The sequence below is a fragment of the Lygodium microphyllum genome, chromosome 26 (assembly GCF_053477565.2).
Source record: "Lygodium microphyllum isolate KBCC chromosome 26, Lygodium_microphyllum_v1.1.10, whole genome shotgun sequence".
NCBI classification, from domain to species: Eukaryota; Viridiplantae; Streptophyta; class Polypodiopsida; order Schizaeales; family Lygodiaceae; genus Lygodium; species Lygodium microphyllum.
In genome coordinates, this window is record NC_141160.1 from 96,335,593 (window position 1) to 96,348,950 (window position 13,358).

The 13,358-nt window shown below is 43.0% G+C and overlaps 1 protein-coding gene across 1 annotated transcript in view; it reads left to right on the forward strand.

The window, feature by feature from the left end:
* LOC148013574 (secretory carrier-associated membrane protein 1-like) overlaps positions 1–13,358 on the forward strand; it is a 28,831-nt gene that overhangs the window by 4,714 nt on the left and 10,759 nt on the right. The window contains exons 3-4 of the mRNA XM_087668360.1: positions 9,167–9,268; positions 9,373–9,435. Of these exons, the coding sequence (XP_087524486.1) occupies positions 9,167–9,268; positions 9,373–9,435 (165 nt within the window). The remainder of the gene's footprint in view (positions 1–9,166; positions 9,269–9,372; positions 9,436–13,358) is intronic.

The following is a 13,358-nucleotide window of genomic DNA, read 5'->3' on the forward strand; positions in this document are numbered from 1 at the left end:
CAAACTACGGGTGAAGGGTTTCTCAACACCGCCTCTTAGGCCCAAAAAGGAGAACAAGAGAAGAGTGAGGTGGAGATGCAATGCTACATGCTGAAGAATGCTCATGTAGCAGGTGCCCACTTGGATAGTGTCCCTCGTGGGAAAATTGTTCACTTGCCCAAGCGCTCTAGTACAAAGTTGATGAAATCATGCAATGCATAGGAGGAATGTTGGGACTTTGTGTGGTGCAGACAATCATAAGGATATGTCCATTCTTGATCTCGGGAGTTGGCTTCATGTTGACCAAGAGACGAAGAAGATCCACCCTGTAATATGAGAATACCACCTGAAAGAAGACCTTTGAAGATAATGAGGAGACATGATGAGCTGTAGAACTCGAAACTCAACCTCGGGAGAGAAGCCACTAGCTCTGTGACTCCATGCTGGAAGGAATACAAAGTCCTAGCCACCAAGTCATTACTGAAGACCCAAGGGCTCCGGTCTAGGTAGATTCTCTAGATCTTGGGTATGAGTAGAGGAAATGATTACTCAAAGGAGAGCCACTCCTCGAAAGTGAAAGGTGGTGGTGTGTGAAGAACTTCATGGCACATAGGGTTCCTCTTTAAATCGGAAGGAGTAGAAGTAGGAGCCCCCTCTGAAGCCGAAGAAGAACTGGAAGCCCCCTTTGAGGGTGAAGTAAAAAAATCCCCCTCTGAATCCCAGTCTGAGAGAGAAAGGGAATCTAATCACTCATGGCTCACGGATTGTGAAGCATCTGATGACGAAGGAAGTGCCATTGGTTGTGCCAAAGAAGGTATCTGGGGCTCGGAAGAAGAAGCCAGAAAGCACATAGAAGTGGCCTCTCGAACCTAAGTGGAAGAGGGTGGGGAAGGAGGCTCAGGATGAGCCAAGGGTGAGGAACAGTCGCGGGCTCTCAGGAGAGTGGATCCCTCGAAAGTGAAAGGTGGTGGTATGTTAAGAACTTCATGGCACATAGGGTCCCTCTTTGAATTTGAAGTAGTAGAAGTTGGAGCCCCTTGAGAAGTCGAAGAAGAATAGGAAGCCCCCTCTGAGGGCGAAGTAAGAAAATCCCCCTCTGAATCCCAGTCTGAGAGAGAAAGGGAATCCAACCACTCATGCCTTATAGACTGCGACGCATCTGATGATGAAGGAAGTGCCGATGGTTGTGCTGAAGAAGGTATCTGGGGCTTGGAAGTAGAAGATGGAAAGCACCCAGAAGTGGCCTCTCGAACCTGAGTGGAAGAGGGTGGGGAAGAAGAAGGCTCAAGATGAGCCAAGCGTGGGGAACAGTCGCGGGCTCTCAAGAGAGTGGACTGTGGAGGAGATGTGTCATGTGGTGGAAGCCACTGTACTCGAAAGTGGGTGGGGGAAACCTCCACGCAGTGGGGTGGTATTTAGGAGGGCTTATCGCCTTGGAAGGTTTGAGAACCTCTGTGTGCTCGAAAGGACTTAGTGCGCATCGGGTGTGGCTTATTACCTCGAGCATAATACTCTGATAGCTGATGTAGAATGATCTCTGTGGCCTAGAAAGGAGAGGTGACACAAGGAGTGCCTGGTGGAAGACGCATATACTCCGGGGGGTGGGGGGTGGGGTGGGGAGCAAAGGTCGAAGTTGACAGTCTTCGGTGGGATGACCGTTCGTGCTGCAGTAGGAGCACCGAGTAGAAGGGCAATCTGTCGAGGGAGATGCCATGGTACCGGTGTGGTAAACTAGATAAGGGAGGGTGGGAGGGAGAAAAAGGATATCTCCCAATGCGCAACGGAAATGATAGAGAAATCAAATGTTGATGCCGAACCCGCCACCGGTCTTTGTCTTCTGTGACGAGGAGGTGAGAGAAAGACTAAAACGTAGGTGAGGAGAGAGAAAGACTAAAAACGTAAGTGAAACCAGCAGCAGCAGTCAGTATACTGAAATCAGCTCCAAACAGTGTGTGGTAGGCTGGAAACAAGCGCCAGACTGTTGTAGACAGCAATGTCCAGCTTGGATCGCAATGTCCTCCACGTCCGGGGTGTGGGCAATAAGTTGAAATACCTGAAATCTGCAAAAACGAGATTGTTTTCTGAATGGAGAGTGATCAGCAATAGTCACTCTGCTGTAAACAGCTGCTAACTGCGGGTGGAAGGCTGAAAACAGGTGCCAGACTATAGATGACATGACAACGAGGGACAATTGAGACTGCGATGTCCTCTGTGAAAGGGGTGTGGGCAGTAAGTTGAAATACGTGAAATCTGCAAAAACGAGATTGTTTTCTGAATGGAGAGTGATCAGCAATAGTCACTCTGCTATAAACAGCTGCTAACTGCGGGTGGAAGGCTGAAAACAGGTGCCAGACTATAGATGACATGACAACAAGGGACAACTGAGACTGCGATGTCCTCTGTGAAAGGGGTGTGGGCAGCAAGCTGAAAACACTTGAAACCTGCAAAAATGAGATGTTGATGTAGCAGAAGAAGAAGAGAAGGGGATGCCAAACTTGCCACCTGTCTTTGCCTTCACTGGAGTGGAGGATCTTCGTTGCTAGGTGAGCAGATCCAACTCTGATACCATGTCAAAAGATGACGTACCAGCGAGATAGTAGGGTTTGTGGGGAGGAACACAGAGTGAACTTGGCAAACATGGAGAAGGGAAGAGAAGAGAGAAGAAACTCTGATGAATGGAATGATGAAGTTCTGAATCATGGAGTGAATGTGATACAAGGGAACAAGGGTGTCGTAGCACAAGGAAGATGATGAAGACAGCCACGAACCACAAACCGCAATGTCCTCCTGAAGGGGTGTGAGGGTAGTGGAGAGGCTGGAGAGAAGAGATGACGGACTAAATGAATCAGCCGTGGTGAATGAATGAGAGTGACTTATAAATAGGCATAGTCAGTCTAGGATGGCGCCCCTGTTTGGGGCTGCAAACTCTAAACGCAAACCCTAAACGCAAAATGCAGAAACACGAAAATGCAAATTGCGGGTGAAGGGTTTCTCAACAGGATGATCCTAGCTTTGTTGGTAGTGGGGAACATTGGGAGAAGTTGTGGTGGATAGGTACCGGTGGGGTACCTAAGCCAAATCTTGGTCGAGGACATTGAATTTCCCCTTCAAAAAAGTGACTCTTTGAAAGTAGTCTTCCTTCTCGAATAGGGTGGTAGATGACCTGATTTAACACTAATTACAGCAAGCAAATAAATTCCCAAATATAAATAAATACATTACCAAATTAATCTTGGACAGCCAACACTCGATTGGCCCCAAAATTGGCACCCCTTGTGGTGTTTCTTTGACTTGTATTGCTTGAATATGTAGTACACTAAGATATAGATTGATCTCTCTACATATCCCAATACATTTGACTTTCACCGATGACTAGCTGCATCAAGATCCAATCTACCCCTTGATTCTAAACACTTTGGGCACAAATTGAATCTAGCACACTTTTGCATGCAGGTCAACTTCAATATGGACGTCCAATCTTCACTAGATTTGCCGTAAATGCTTCATTTTCAGCAGCTCCTTTGATCCTTTGGCTTCTGTTTAATGGGCATACAATTCAAGGTGGCTGAGAAACCTTAATTTCTGTTGTAAATTAGGGTTTTGACAGCATAACCACTGTTGTCCACCTTTAACTTCAAATAGCTGATCAAAACTGAAAATGATCGAGAATGTTTGAGATTCAATGGCACACTTTTTGAGACAGTTGATAAATCCTAATTACTGCAGTGATTAGGTCTGAATTCAGCAAAATAGTGCTGAATATCTTTTGATTTATTGGGACAAGGGAGAAGATCATGGCACTTGCTGGTTTTTAGGATTTTGTTGCTGTCTAAAACCCTAATTTCTACTCTAGCAAGTGTCAATTAGTGTGTTTTTAGGGTTTCCTACTATTTACAACCCTAGGATCTGCCTAGATTAGGTTGTATGACTGTCCTAAAGCTTCAATAACTGTCTTTCTAGTCACAATTGAGTTCTCCACCCTCATATCTCCCCCAAACTGCCTAGAATAGGAGAAAAACAGCTCAACATGGAAGATACGCTTGCATGTAGCCCGAATCTGATCCAAACTTAACATTTGGTAAAGTTCCATTTTCATCGGGGTCTCTATATGCAAAAATGAGCTGCCTAGCCCTTTGGCCATGCCCTCATTTAAAATAACATTGCCCAACCTCAATTTTAAAATCAATAACCTCTTTGAACTTGAAAGTGTTGGAACTTTCCACAAACTTTAGCATTAAATCATTTAAACCTCTAATCCCCATGACACTAAAAGTCATTTCCAAGGGAAAATTCAATGTCCTTGACCAATATTTGTCCTAGGTACCCTACTGGCATTTGTGAATAACAATAAAGTGCCTAAAGCACATAAAATGACAGACAAGGACAATACCAAAGCTCCTAATGTCTTTCTTTGACTAAGACTAAGGCTCATAGGTAGGAGATGATAACACAAGACATACATAAGTGCTAATACCCCCTCTTAGATCTTGGATGTGGCGGAAGGCCAAAGGAGATGCGGATCCAAGGGTGACAGGAAGAGTGCCAATGTTGATGAAGTTCTTTGATGAAGAATGCTAGCGAAGGAGCAAGACCCCTACTCCATAGAAAAATTCAATCAAATGGAGGGCCACCAAAGGGCAAGGGAAATAGAGAGGCGTTGAACAGATCACTCTTTAAAACTCTAGTCAAGAATGGGTGAGCGAAGCCATTGACCCAACTATGAGATGAGAGCGAGGAACTATCAAAGGCACCATAAGTTGAATAGAAACAACCCCCTTGGAAACACAAAGGGCTAGGAAATCCACAACTGCATCACTAATATCATCCCCCTTTGAAAGGGATGGGAGGTACGAGGAAACCACTAGAGGAGATGGTGGGGGAATGGGGTGGAATCTGTGGGATAAATGATGCACAATTTGGGATTGGTGCGGCTACAGAAAGTTGCCTTGGAAGGCCCTGCCCAAGGAAAGGGGAATGGAGCATAGATAGCCCCCTTTCTTGCCAACGTGTTCCCAAAGTGGCCCTTGTAGAAGAATCCTCAACAAAGATAGCTTGCACAGTGAAGACAATGCATGTCTTGAGTCTAGGAAGGCCATAAATTGAGAGGAGAGAGAAGCCGAAGTCCGAAACATGTAGGACCTTGGAAATGGAGCTTGATGGACGGCGGTCAGACAATAGAGATAGGTGCAAACATCACTAATAGGCACTGATGAGAGGTCACTAGCGGTGACAATACCCCGTGACGGACGGAAGTTTTGCAACAAATCACCTTAGGGAGTCATAGGACTCGATGCATGACTGTCAAAGAGCCAAGGTTGCTCAAAAGATGGTATAGTTGAAGAAGGCTCCTCCACTTGATAAATGTGTAAAAACATGGACTCCGTAGTAATAGCAGGTGACAAAATAGAGGTAGATGAAGGCCTTGATGTAGATCCACCCTTTGCTCTCGGATGAAGGAGATGGTATTCCCTCCAGCACCTCTCGGGTGCGAGGTCTTTCCACAATGAGGATACATGGGATATTTTCTACTCTTCCCCACAAAATCTATATTAGAGTTGGAAGATGACTCGAACTTCTTCCTCTTCCCTTTCTTTTACTTGGCTGGTCTTGTACGTAGAGAGAAAGGTGCATAAGCACGGCCATGTGCATGGACTCTGCAAGAATTTGGTTCATTGTGACGCACATCTTGCTCAAGCACCAATGGGACTAGCTCTTCCCGAGTAGTTAGATACAAACCCCCGGGCCCCTTGGGAGAGCACAAGTGACAAACAAATACCAATGAGCTCTTCAAAAACCACTAACATCAGTGGCTTGCACCCATCACAACCCCTTCATCATCGGCCATCGCCTCTTTCTCCTCTTCAAGCTGAATTCAATGCTCTCAGTTCCTTTTATTGGGCCACCCACATCTCCTTTGCTACATCACTCCATCTGCCCCTACCATTTCCTCACCAGATGTCATAGAGCCTCTCACCGATAGCAATACCATCTAGTTGGCAAAAGCGCCATAGGATTGACACTCATTTAGGAGGGGTGATAAATGTTAATGGAAACATAGTATGGAGAAAAACAAGAGGATTGGACAAGAAAAGGGCAAAGAAAAATGGGTCTTAACAAATTTTGATACAAATATTGGAAGGCGTTAGTTACTCTTCTACAAGTTTTGGAAGACGTCAGTTAATTTTTGTAACACTTGGTGCGGTTATTTTATGAGAGCCAGACTCCTTGTGCAAATTGTAACCAACAACTATCATTCTATGTCCAATTTCTTTATTCAACAAGGCTAGAGCTCACTTGCATGTAAGCAAGGCCATGGCTGGCTGGAAAAGGCCATAGAAAGGGCATGATGCCCAAGGGGATTAGGGAAACCCGAACCATAATCCTTGTGTATTTAGAGGATGAAAAAGAAGGTAAACGACTCTTATGGGTTCCTAAGAGCATTGACCAAGGCTTTTCCTCAACTACAATAGAAAATATGAACCCAAAAGATCAAAGGCTTGTCTAAACCATAGGGAGTGATGATGATATGTAGATATTTCAATCAAGACCTAGTGTGGGACAAGAGAAATGTGAAAAGGAGTCTAGTGACCCTATACATGAGACATGTAAGGATTTAGGAATGAAAGAAGGGAAAGAAGAGGTTTTCTCGAATGAGTTATTGCTTTGTGAAAGTGTTATTGATGTGAGAGAGTATGAGAAGGAGCTTTTGAGTGTAGAAGCAGGTTGTGAGAGTGTTGAGGCAAGTGTTTCCTACTTGTGGAGAGTTATTGTTGATGGTGGTGACTCGTTGGAGTCATGTTTGGTTGGAGATAAATTGTTTGAGCTATGTTGACTAATGATGGGGATCCTTGAAAGACTCCACTAAATGTTACGAGTGATTGTAAGGACAAAAGTGAGTTGAATTTGAGTGGACCTTGCCTAGCACGTTTTAGTGAGAGTATGGATGAAGAGAAGGATAAGTGTAGCAACAATGAGAGAGTGGAATCCTCTTGTAGTGGTTTTGAAAGCTCATTGGATATCCTTAGATAGGAATGGGAGAAATCTTCTTTGCGAGAATCTACTACATTTGAGGAGGATAGGGATTGGAAATCAAAGAACCTGAGAATGAATTAGATGAGATTATGAGAGAAAATGTGAGGAAGATACTCGAGAGAATTAGAAAATTAAAAAGGAACAAATAAATGCAGTTGAAATACCATTATAAGAGGCTCAACAAATTGAAAAAAGTGCCTTGGAAGGGGATGTTTAGGAATAAGAAAGAGTTATCCTTAGAAGATGTTGTTTGAGAAAAGAAATGTCCTTGGCAGATGTGAAGGAAAGAAATGTGGAACTACGACGGAACATGGGAATGGCCTGGCAGGATAGTTCATTTTGCGCTCTTATGTCATGGATTCTTCAGGATCATGAGTCTACTACAGTTGATGAGGCTCTTGCATAGTATGTATGGCGCCATGCTGCTTAGGAGGAGCTCGATGCGATGGAGTGTAACCAGACTTGGGAGTTGGTTCCATGTCCACAGAAGTGGAAGGTGATCGATGAGAAGTGGGTCTCGAAGACCAAGTACTTGGCTGATGGCTCCTTGGACAAGCATAAAGCGAGGCTTGTTGCCAATGGTTTGGCTTAGAGGGTGGGTTTGGATTATTCAGACTTTTGCACCTACCCCGTATGTCTAGAATTTACGCTATTTTGCATGTTGCAGCCCATCACTGCTGTCTTGTCTATCAAATGGATGTGAAGTCTACCTTCTCGAATGGCATAGTTGAGGATAACCGGAGTGCCTTAGCTTTGGCAAAGAACCGTGTGTTTCATGCTTGTGCGAAGCACATCGAGGTTCAATATCACTTTGTTCAGGAGTGGATTGTGGACTCTGAGTTTGTAGTGGCCTACTATCCCATGTAAGACAATGTGATGGATCTCTTCATGACGCCTTTTTCATAGGCTTCTATGCTTCATCACATGAGGTTGTTGGGTCTTTAGACACTCTTAGGATTTGAGAGGGGGTTGTTAGCTTACAATATTTTGACAGTCTGTCAACTCTTGATTGTGAGCGCTGTTAGAGTCTGATAGAGACATTGAAGCTTTGGCCATCTTTTCCCCACTCAGTTTTGTGTGCATGCATTTCTGAGTTTAAGTCAGGTGTTTTCACACTGAGTAGGCAGTCATTTTCTAGCATGCCAAGGCTGCCAGCCCCAAACGATCGTGAACAGCTGCAGATAATGCCACATCAGCATTTTCGTCACCAGTTAGTGCTGGTTGCCTAGTTTGGAGCAGGCCGACTGCTTTTTTGGGGGCCACTTATTGCTGATTGGCCTGTTTGGCTGGTTTCTTGCTGTTTATAGCAGCCAGCCTGCTTAGGGCAGATCACTTGTGTCTTTTGCAGGTTGCACACTCTCTCTACATCTTCGTCTCCAGTGCTGCCCTAATCATCTTCAGCCTGAACCAGTGCCCTCACTGATGCTTTGGGCTGCATGCAGGGATTGATCAGTTCATTGTATTTAGCATTCTTTCCAGATTTAGGGCAGATCTCTTTTCCGTTTTTGTTGTCTTTCTCTTCTCTTTTCTCTCTGTGTTCATATTCCTCTTCTGTTGCATTCTCTCACAAATAAATACCACAAGGGGTGCTAGTTGTTGGGGCCGATTTGGTCGGCTGTCCAAGATTGATTGGTAAAGATTACATTTCAGATTTGCGAGTTTTTATTGCTTGGTGTAAATTGTGTAAAATCAGGTTATCTACCACTCCATCCGAAAAGGAAGGCTGGTTTCAAAAAGTTGATGGAACACTTGATTAGGCAATCTTCTTTTTGAAGGCAACCTCTTTCTCATCTTATGAGTATTTCAAGCAGAATGTTCCACAGGGTCTGAAGTTGGGGGTTCTTTTTCTTGCACCAGAAGGTCATCTAGAGAGTTGTCATTATGGCATCCTGGAGGGTTTTCTTATTGGTATTTAGATCATCTTACGTTGCTTTGCAGTGACAGTAAAAGATCTGTACAGTAGGAGACAGGCTTGAGAACACAGTACAAAGGTGGGAAGTGCACCTAGCCCTGGTGGAGACAACCAGGGTGCTGTTAATATAAAACACATTTCAAAATGATAGACGACTTGATTGTTTAAACTGGAGTACAACCTAAACCTATATAGCCATTTATCTGTGTTAGTGTTACTGATTTTTGCTGTTTCCTGTTGCAGCATGCAGGGAGTGTGCCTCAAGCAACAAAACTTTCGCCACTTGCACCGGAACCCATAAGAGAACGTGATGTTACTGTTGATATACCCCTTGGAAATTCAAAAGTAGACCCCATCCTTATTTATAACTCCTCTACTGTTATAAATTGTAACTTTTGGTCTTGCTGATTGATTTCTTGTTGTCATCTTCTTTCTGTTTCATACCTTAGGATTTGAGGAAGAAAGAGAGAGAACTTGAAGCAAAGGAGGCTGAACTTAAAAGAAGGGAACAGGTTCTCTTTGAAATCAAAACTTTCACTATGATTTGTCCAGTTGTGTCAGTTGAGTAATCCAATCAGTCAAGAATTTATATTGTGTACAGAGACTTGAATGTTTTCTTTCTGGATGGTGAAATAGAATAACAAATCACTTTTTACAGTTCTGTTTTTGGGTACTTCAGGAAGACAATTTTGTGATATCAATGTTTACAGTTGTTGGATATGAGAGGAATTGCATGAGTGAGCTTTTTTATTTAACTGCAAGGTGCCAACTTCCAAGCATGTATCCAGTTGATATCTTAAAGTTATATATCAAGAATCCATTTTGAGGGTTGCAAAGTCTATGTTAATCCCTTAAAGACATGTACTGTTTATGGATGAGGAAACTTACGAGCTTCAAGAAAGCGTCCTTTTTATCTTATCAAAGAGCTAGAGGCTGCCTGCAAATGTACGATCCTATACATACTGCTACAAAACATTATTGAGCTTTTAGACACCTGAAAGATTTGTTTAATCCATTGTTTGTAAAAGCCTTTTCAAGAACATACACCATCATCTAACCTTTATGTCTTAAAATCCTCTTATATCCCTCTGTTTCGTGCCTATAACAGGCTCAATTGAGGGGTTTTCACAACATACAATGAGTTTCTACATGCTATTTGCATTGCCCTTTCTCATAATCCCACTTTCTTCTCTGCCTCTGACAGGACCAAAAAACCTGGGAAAAAGTAGCTAAACAAGTTGAGCATGGATGAACCTATGCAGCAATTAAATTTGGCTGTATTTGTCACTACCATCTGTTGCTGTACTTGTGTTTCTGGTGATAAATCTTTTTCTGTCTCTCATTGAAGACTGTCCATGAGTTATTTTCAGCCCCTCTCTGTTCTTTATCTGCTCTTTTACTTTTTAGGGTGCTTGGGGCTACATGAATGTTTCTGGTGTAAGAATTGCTTGCTGCTCTTCAATAATCCTTAACTTTGCTGCTATTATATGTTCTGATTTGGGGCTGTGTAAAGGTTAATGGTGACTATTCCTTGCTGGAGGAAGTACAAACTATTGTGTTTCCACTGGCAGGCTCTCTGTGGCAACCTAAAAGTTGGAAAGCTTGTTGATTTTGATTCGAGTTTTCCTGTGGAGCAGATGGGATAAATCATCTTGGTGGGGAAGGTTCCACCCTTCATCAGACAAAACTGGTGCTGTATTAGTTGCCTGTATGGGAGATTGTGGCTGCTTTTTGGGAGGAGGTACAGATACCTACACCCTTATCTATCACCCTTATCTATCTGGGCCTCTAGTTGTATGCATACATCTTGATGCTAGGAATCACCCATTAACCTGAAAGATAGAGAACCAAATGCATACTTGAAGGTCATAGTGTGGTACTGTGATCCTCAGCAGTAGCCGCATTGTTACTCTCAACTTGGGGGAACAGAAGATGTTCCGCTATTGCCATTGCTTGAAGGGCAAGGGAGTGGTGGACTTTGATGCCACAGTGCTTGGTAAAAGTCTTAATGTGGAGGAAGATGCATTGAAAACTAAGTCCATTCAAACCTGTTACGAAGCAGAATGGTTTATGGCTAGGTTTTGGATGTGGATGATACACCTCTATAATTTTCCCAAACTGAGCTCAGTGGTCCTTGAAGGGTTAATGCTCTATTTTGGTGGTAAACTTCAGGATACATATAGTCCCCCACTTATACTTGCTGTTTTCAGTGTGGATGCACTCAGTTCAGCCATGAGGGGTCACACAGCACTCTGATTGTTGGGGGGATGTTTCTTTCCTATTCTGCTGCGTGTTCTGCATTTAGGGGTGTAACACCTTGTAGTCAATATGAGAGCTAACTTTTTATGATTGGGTGAAGGAGCAAAGAGCCAAAGTTTGACCGTGGAAAATGCAAAAGGTAAAGTTCTTACAAATTGGATTTCTTTAGGAGGTCCCATACCTAAACTAACAGGCCCTCATTAAAGGGATCTTGTCATGATTCAATAGTTTTAGCGCAACATTAAAGCTCTGGTAAAGAGATGGACTTTGGTGGTTTCAAATGGTTTGTTTCTTTCTTTGCTAGGAGATAACTTTGATTTGTGGCGAGGAAGACCTATGATTTCCTAGCTTCGAAGGGAGGTTATAAGCGCTGGACTATGTTTGAGGAGGAAACTGGAACGGTTGGAGTATGGTGGGTATACAAGTGGCAAAAAGAGATCCTTTAATTAGTTACAGGGTGTTTTGAGTTCAAGGATACTTGTGGGATTTGGGTAGTGTTAGGTGAGGAGGTAGTTCTTGTCTACCCATAGAGTGTGGAGGTTTGGTGGGGGGTAGTGCTTTCCTTGCTTCTCATTGTTCACCCTCTTTTCTCATAATCGATTCCCTTCCTTTCATCCTTCGATATGGGCTCTTAACATGGGAGTTCCACCAGCCTGAACTTCTATAAGTGGGATGGAAAGCTTGTCTATAGTGGGGCACGAGAGGCCAATAGTGCATTGTCCTTCAAAGGACGAATTGAGGGTTAAAAATTTTCCATGAGTATGAGGCTCTACTAGATGGAGTGGTTCTATGGTGGGAGTTGTATCCACAAGCATAGAATGCAAATATTTAGACTTAGATGATACTAAATTATTCTGTGACGCTTTACATCAACAAATTACAAATTTTTATCATTCATTTCCCAAATAGAAGATTTAATATCAATGGTCCAACTCTAAAATTAAAGACTCCAAGGTCTAGACTAGCAGCTAGAAGTGACACAGAGATATAAACTCCAACATCCATTGCCAATAAAGGCTACAAGATAGATGATAGGTGGAAGATACTTTGAAAAAAGGCTAAATAAAGTTCAAAACACATCAAGTACAAGTAGTTTTGTCATGCACATGATGCACCATCCTCCTCACCAATCTCATCATCATCCTTACCATAATCGATTCTCCTCATCCTTCTCAGCAACATCATCATCATTATCCTCTTTATCTTTCTGACAAATGGCATCCACAATTGTACCATTAGTGCTTGGTGTTGGGATAACAATTTCCAATTCTTCCTCTTGCATTTCCTAAAATATAAGCAACCTATCATCATCCTTTTCTTTGTTTAGCATCTCAAGAGTCACTTCAGCCTTCTCCTACCCTCAATTCTTTGCTTTTTGAGATAAAACGAAGGTTAGGGTGGTTATAGACAAGTTTCTTTGCATGCTTTGGGAGTTGTTTCTTCTCTTTGTGTGGATAATAGAAAAAGTGCTCCAATTTCTTTTCCATGGAGATGAACACATGCCTTGTGAAGACACATTGATATCAATTGCTGCAATATAAGGACACATGCTCTAAGTGTTTCCCACCATTTCATAGCTTGATGTGAAGAAGAGTGTGGAGGCATTGCTATGATTTGCATTGAGGAAAACATAGAGTGTACGATCATGATAAGCACGAGACAAACATAGGCACGGAAAGCAAAAATCAAACCCTAAATGCAAAATTCAAAACTCAAACACAAATAGATGAAGGGATAGAAAGAACACAACTTTGAAGTCAGTGGATGCTATAAATGAATGTAAGAGTATATAGCGTGCCCAAGGGCAGAGCAATGTGTTGGAGAGTGACATTTGCCGAAGATAGATTCCAAGTGGTGTGACCACCAGTCGGAGTGATAGAGTGAGAGAAACACCAAACACTAATCATCGGAGTGTGACGAGACTAAGGTGACTGTAGAGGATGATGCTTGATGATGTGGGCAAAGTAGCAAAAAGTAGTAGAAGAATGTTGCAACAAAATGCTATAGTAAAACGCGGCAGTAAAATGCAGCAGTAGAACGCTGTAGTAGAACATTGCTGTAGAATGCGGTAGTAAAATGTAGTAGTAAAGCATAGCAATCGAAAGCCATAGTAAAACGCTGCAATAGAGGAGCAAATGAGGTGACGGCAACAATCGCGAAGGTTGGACCGCCACGT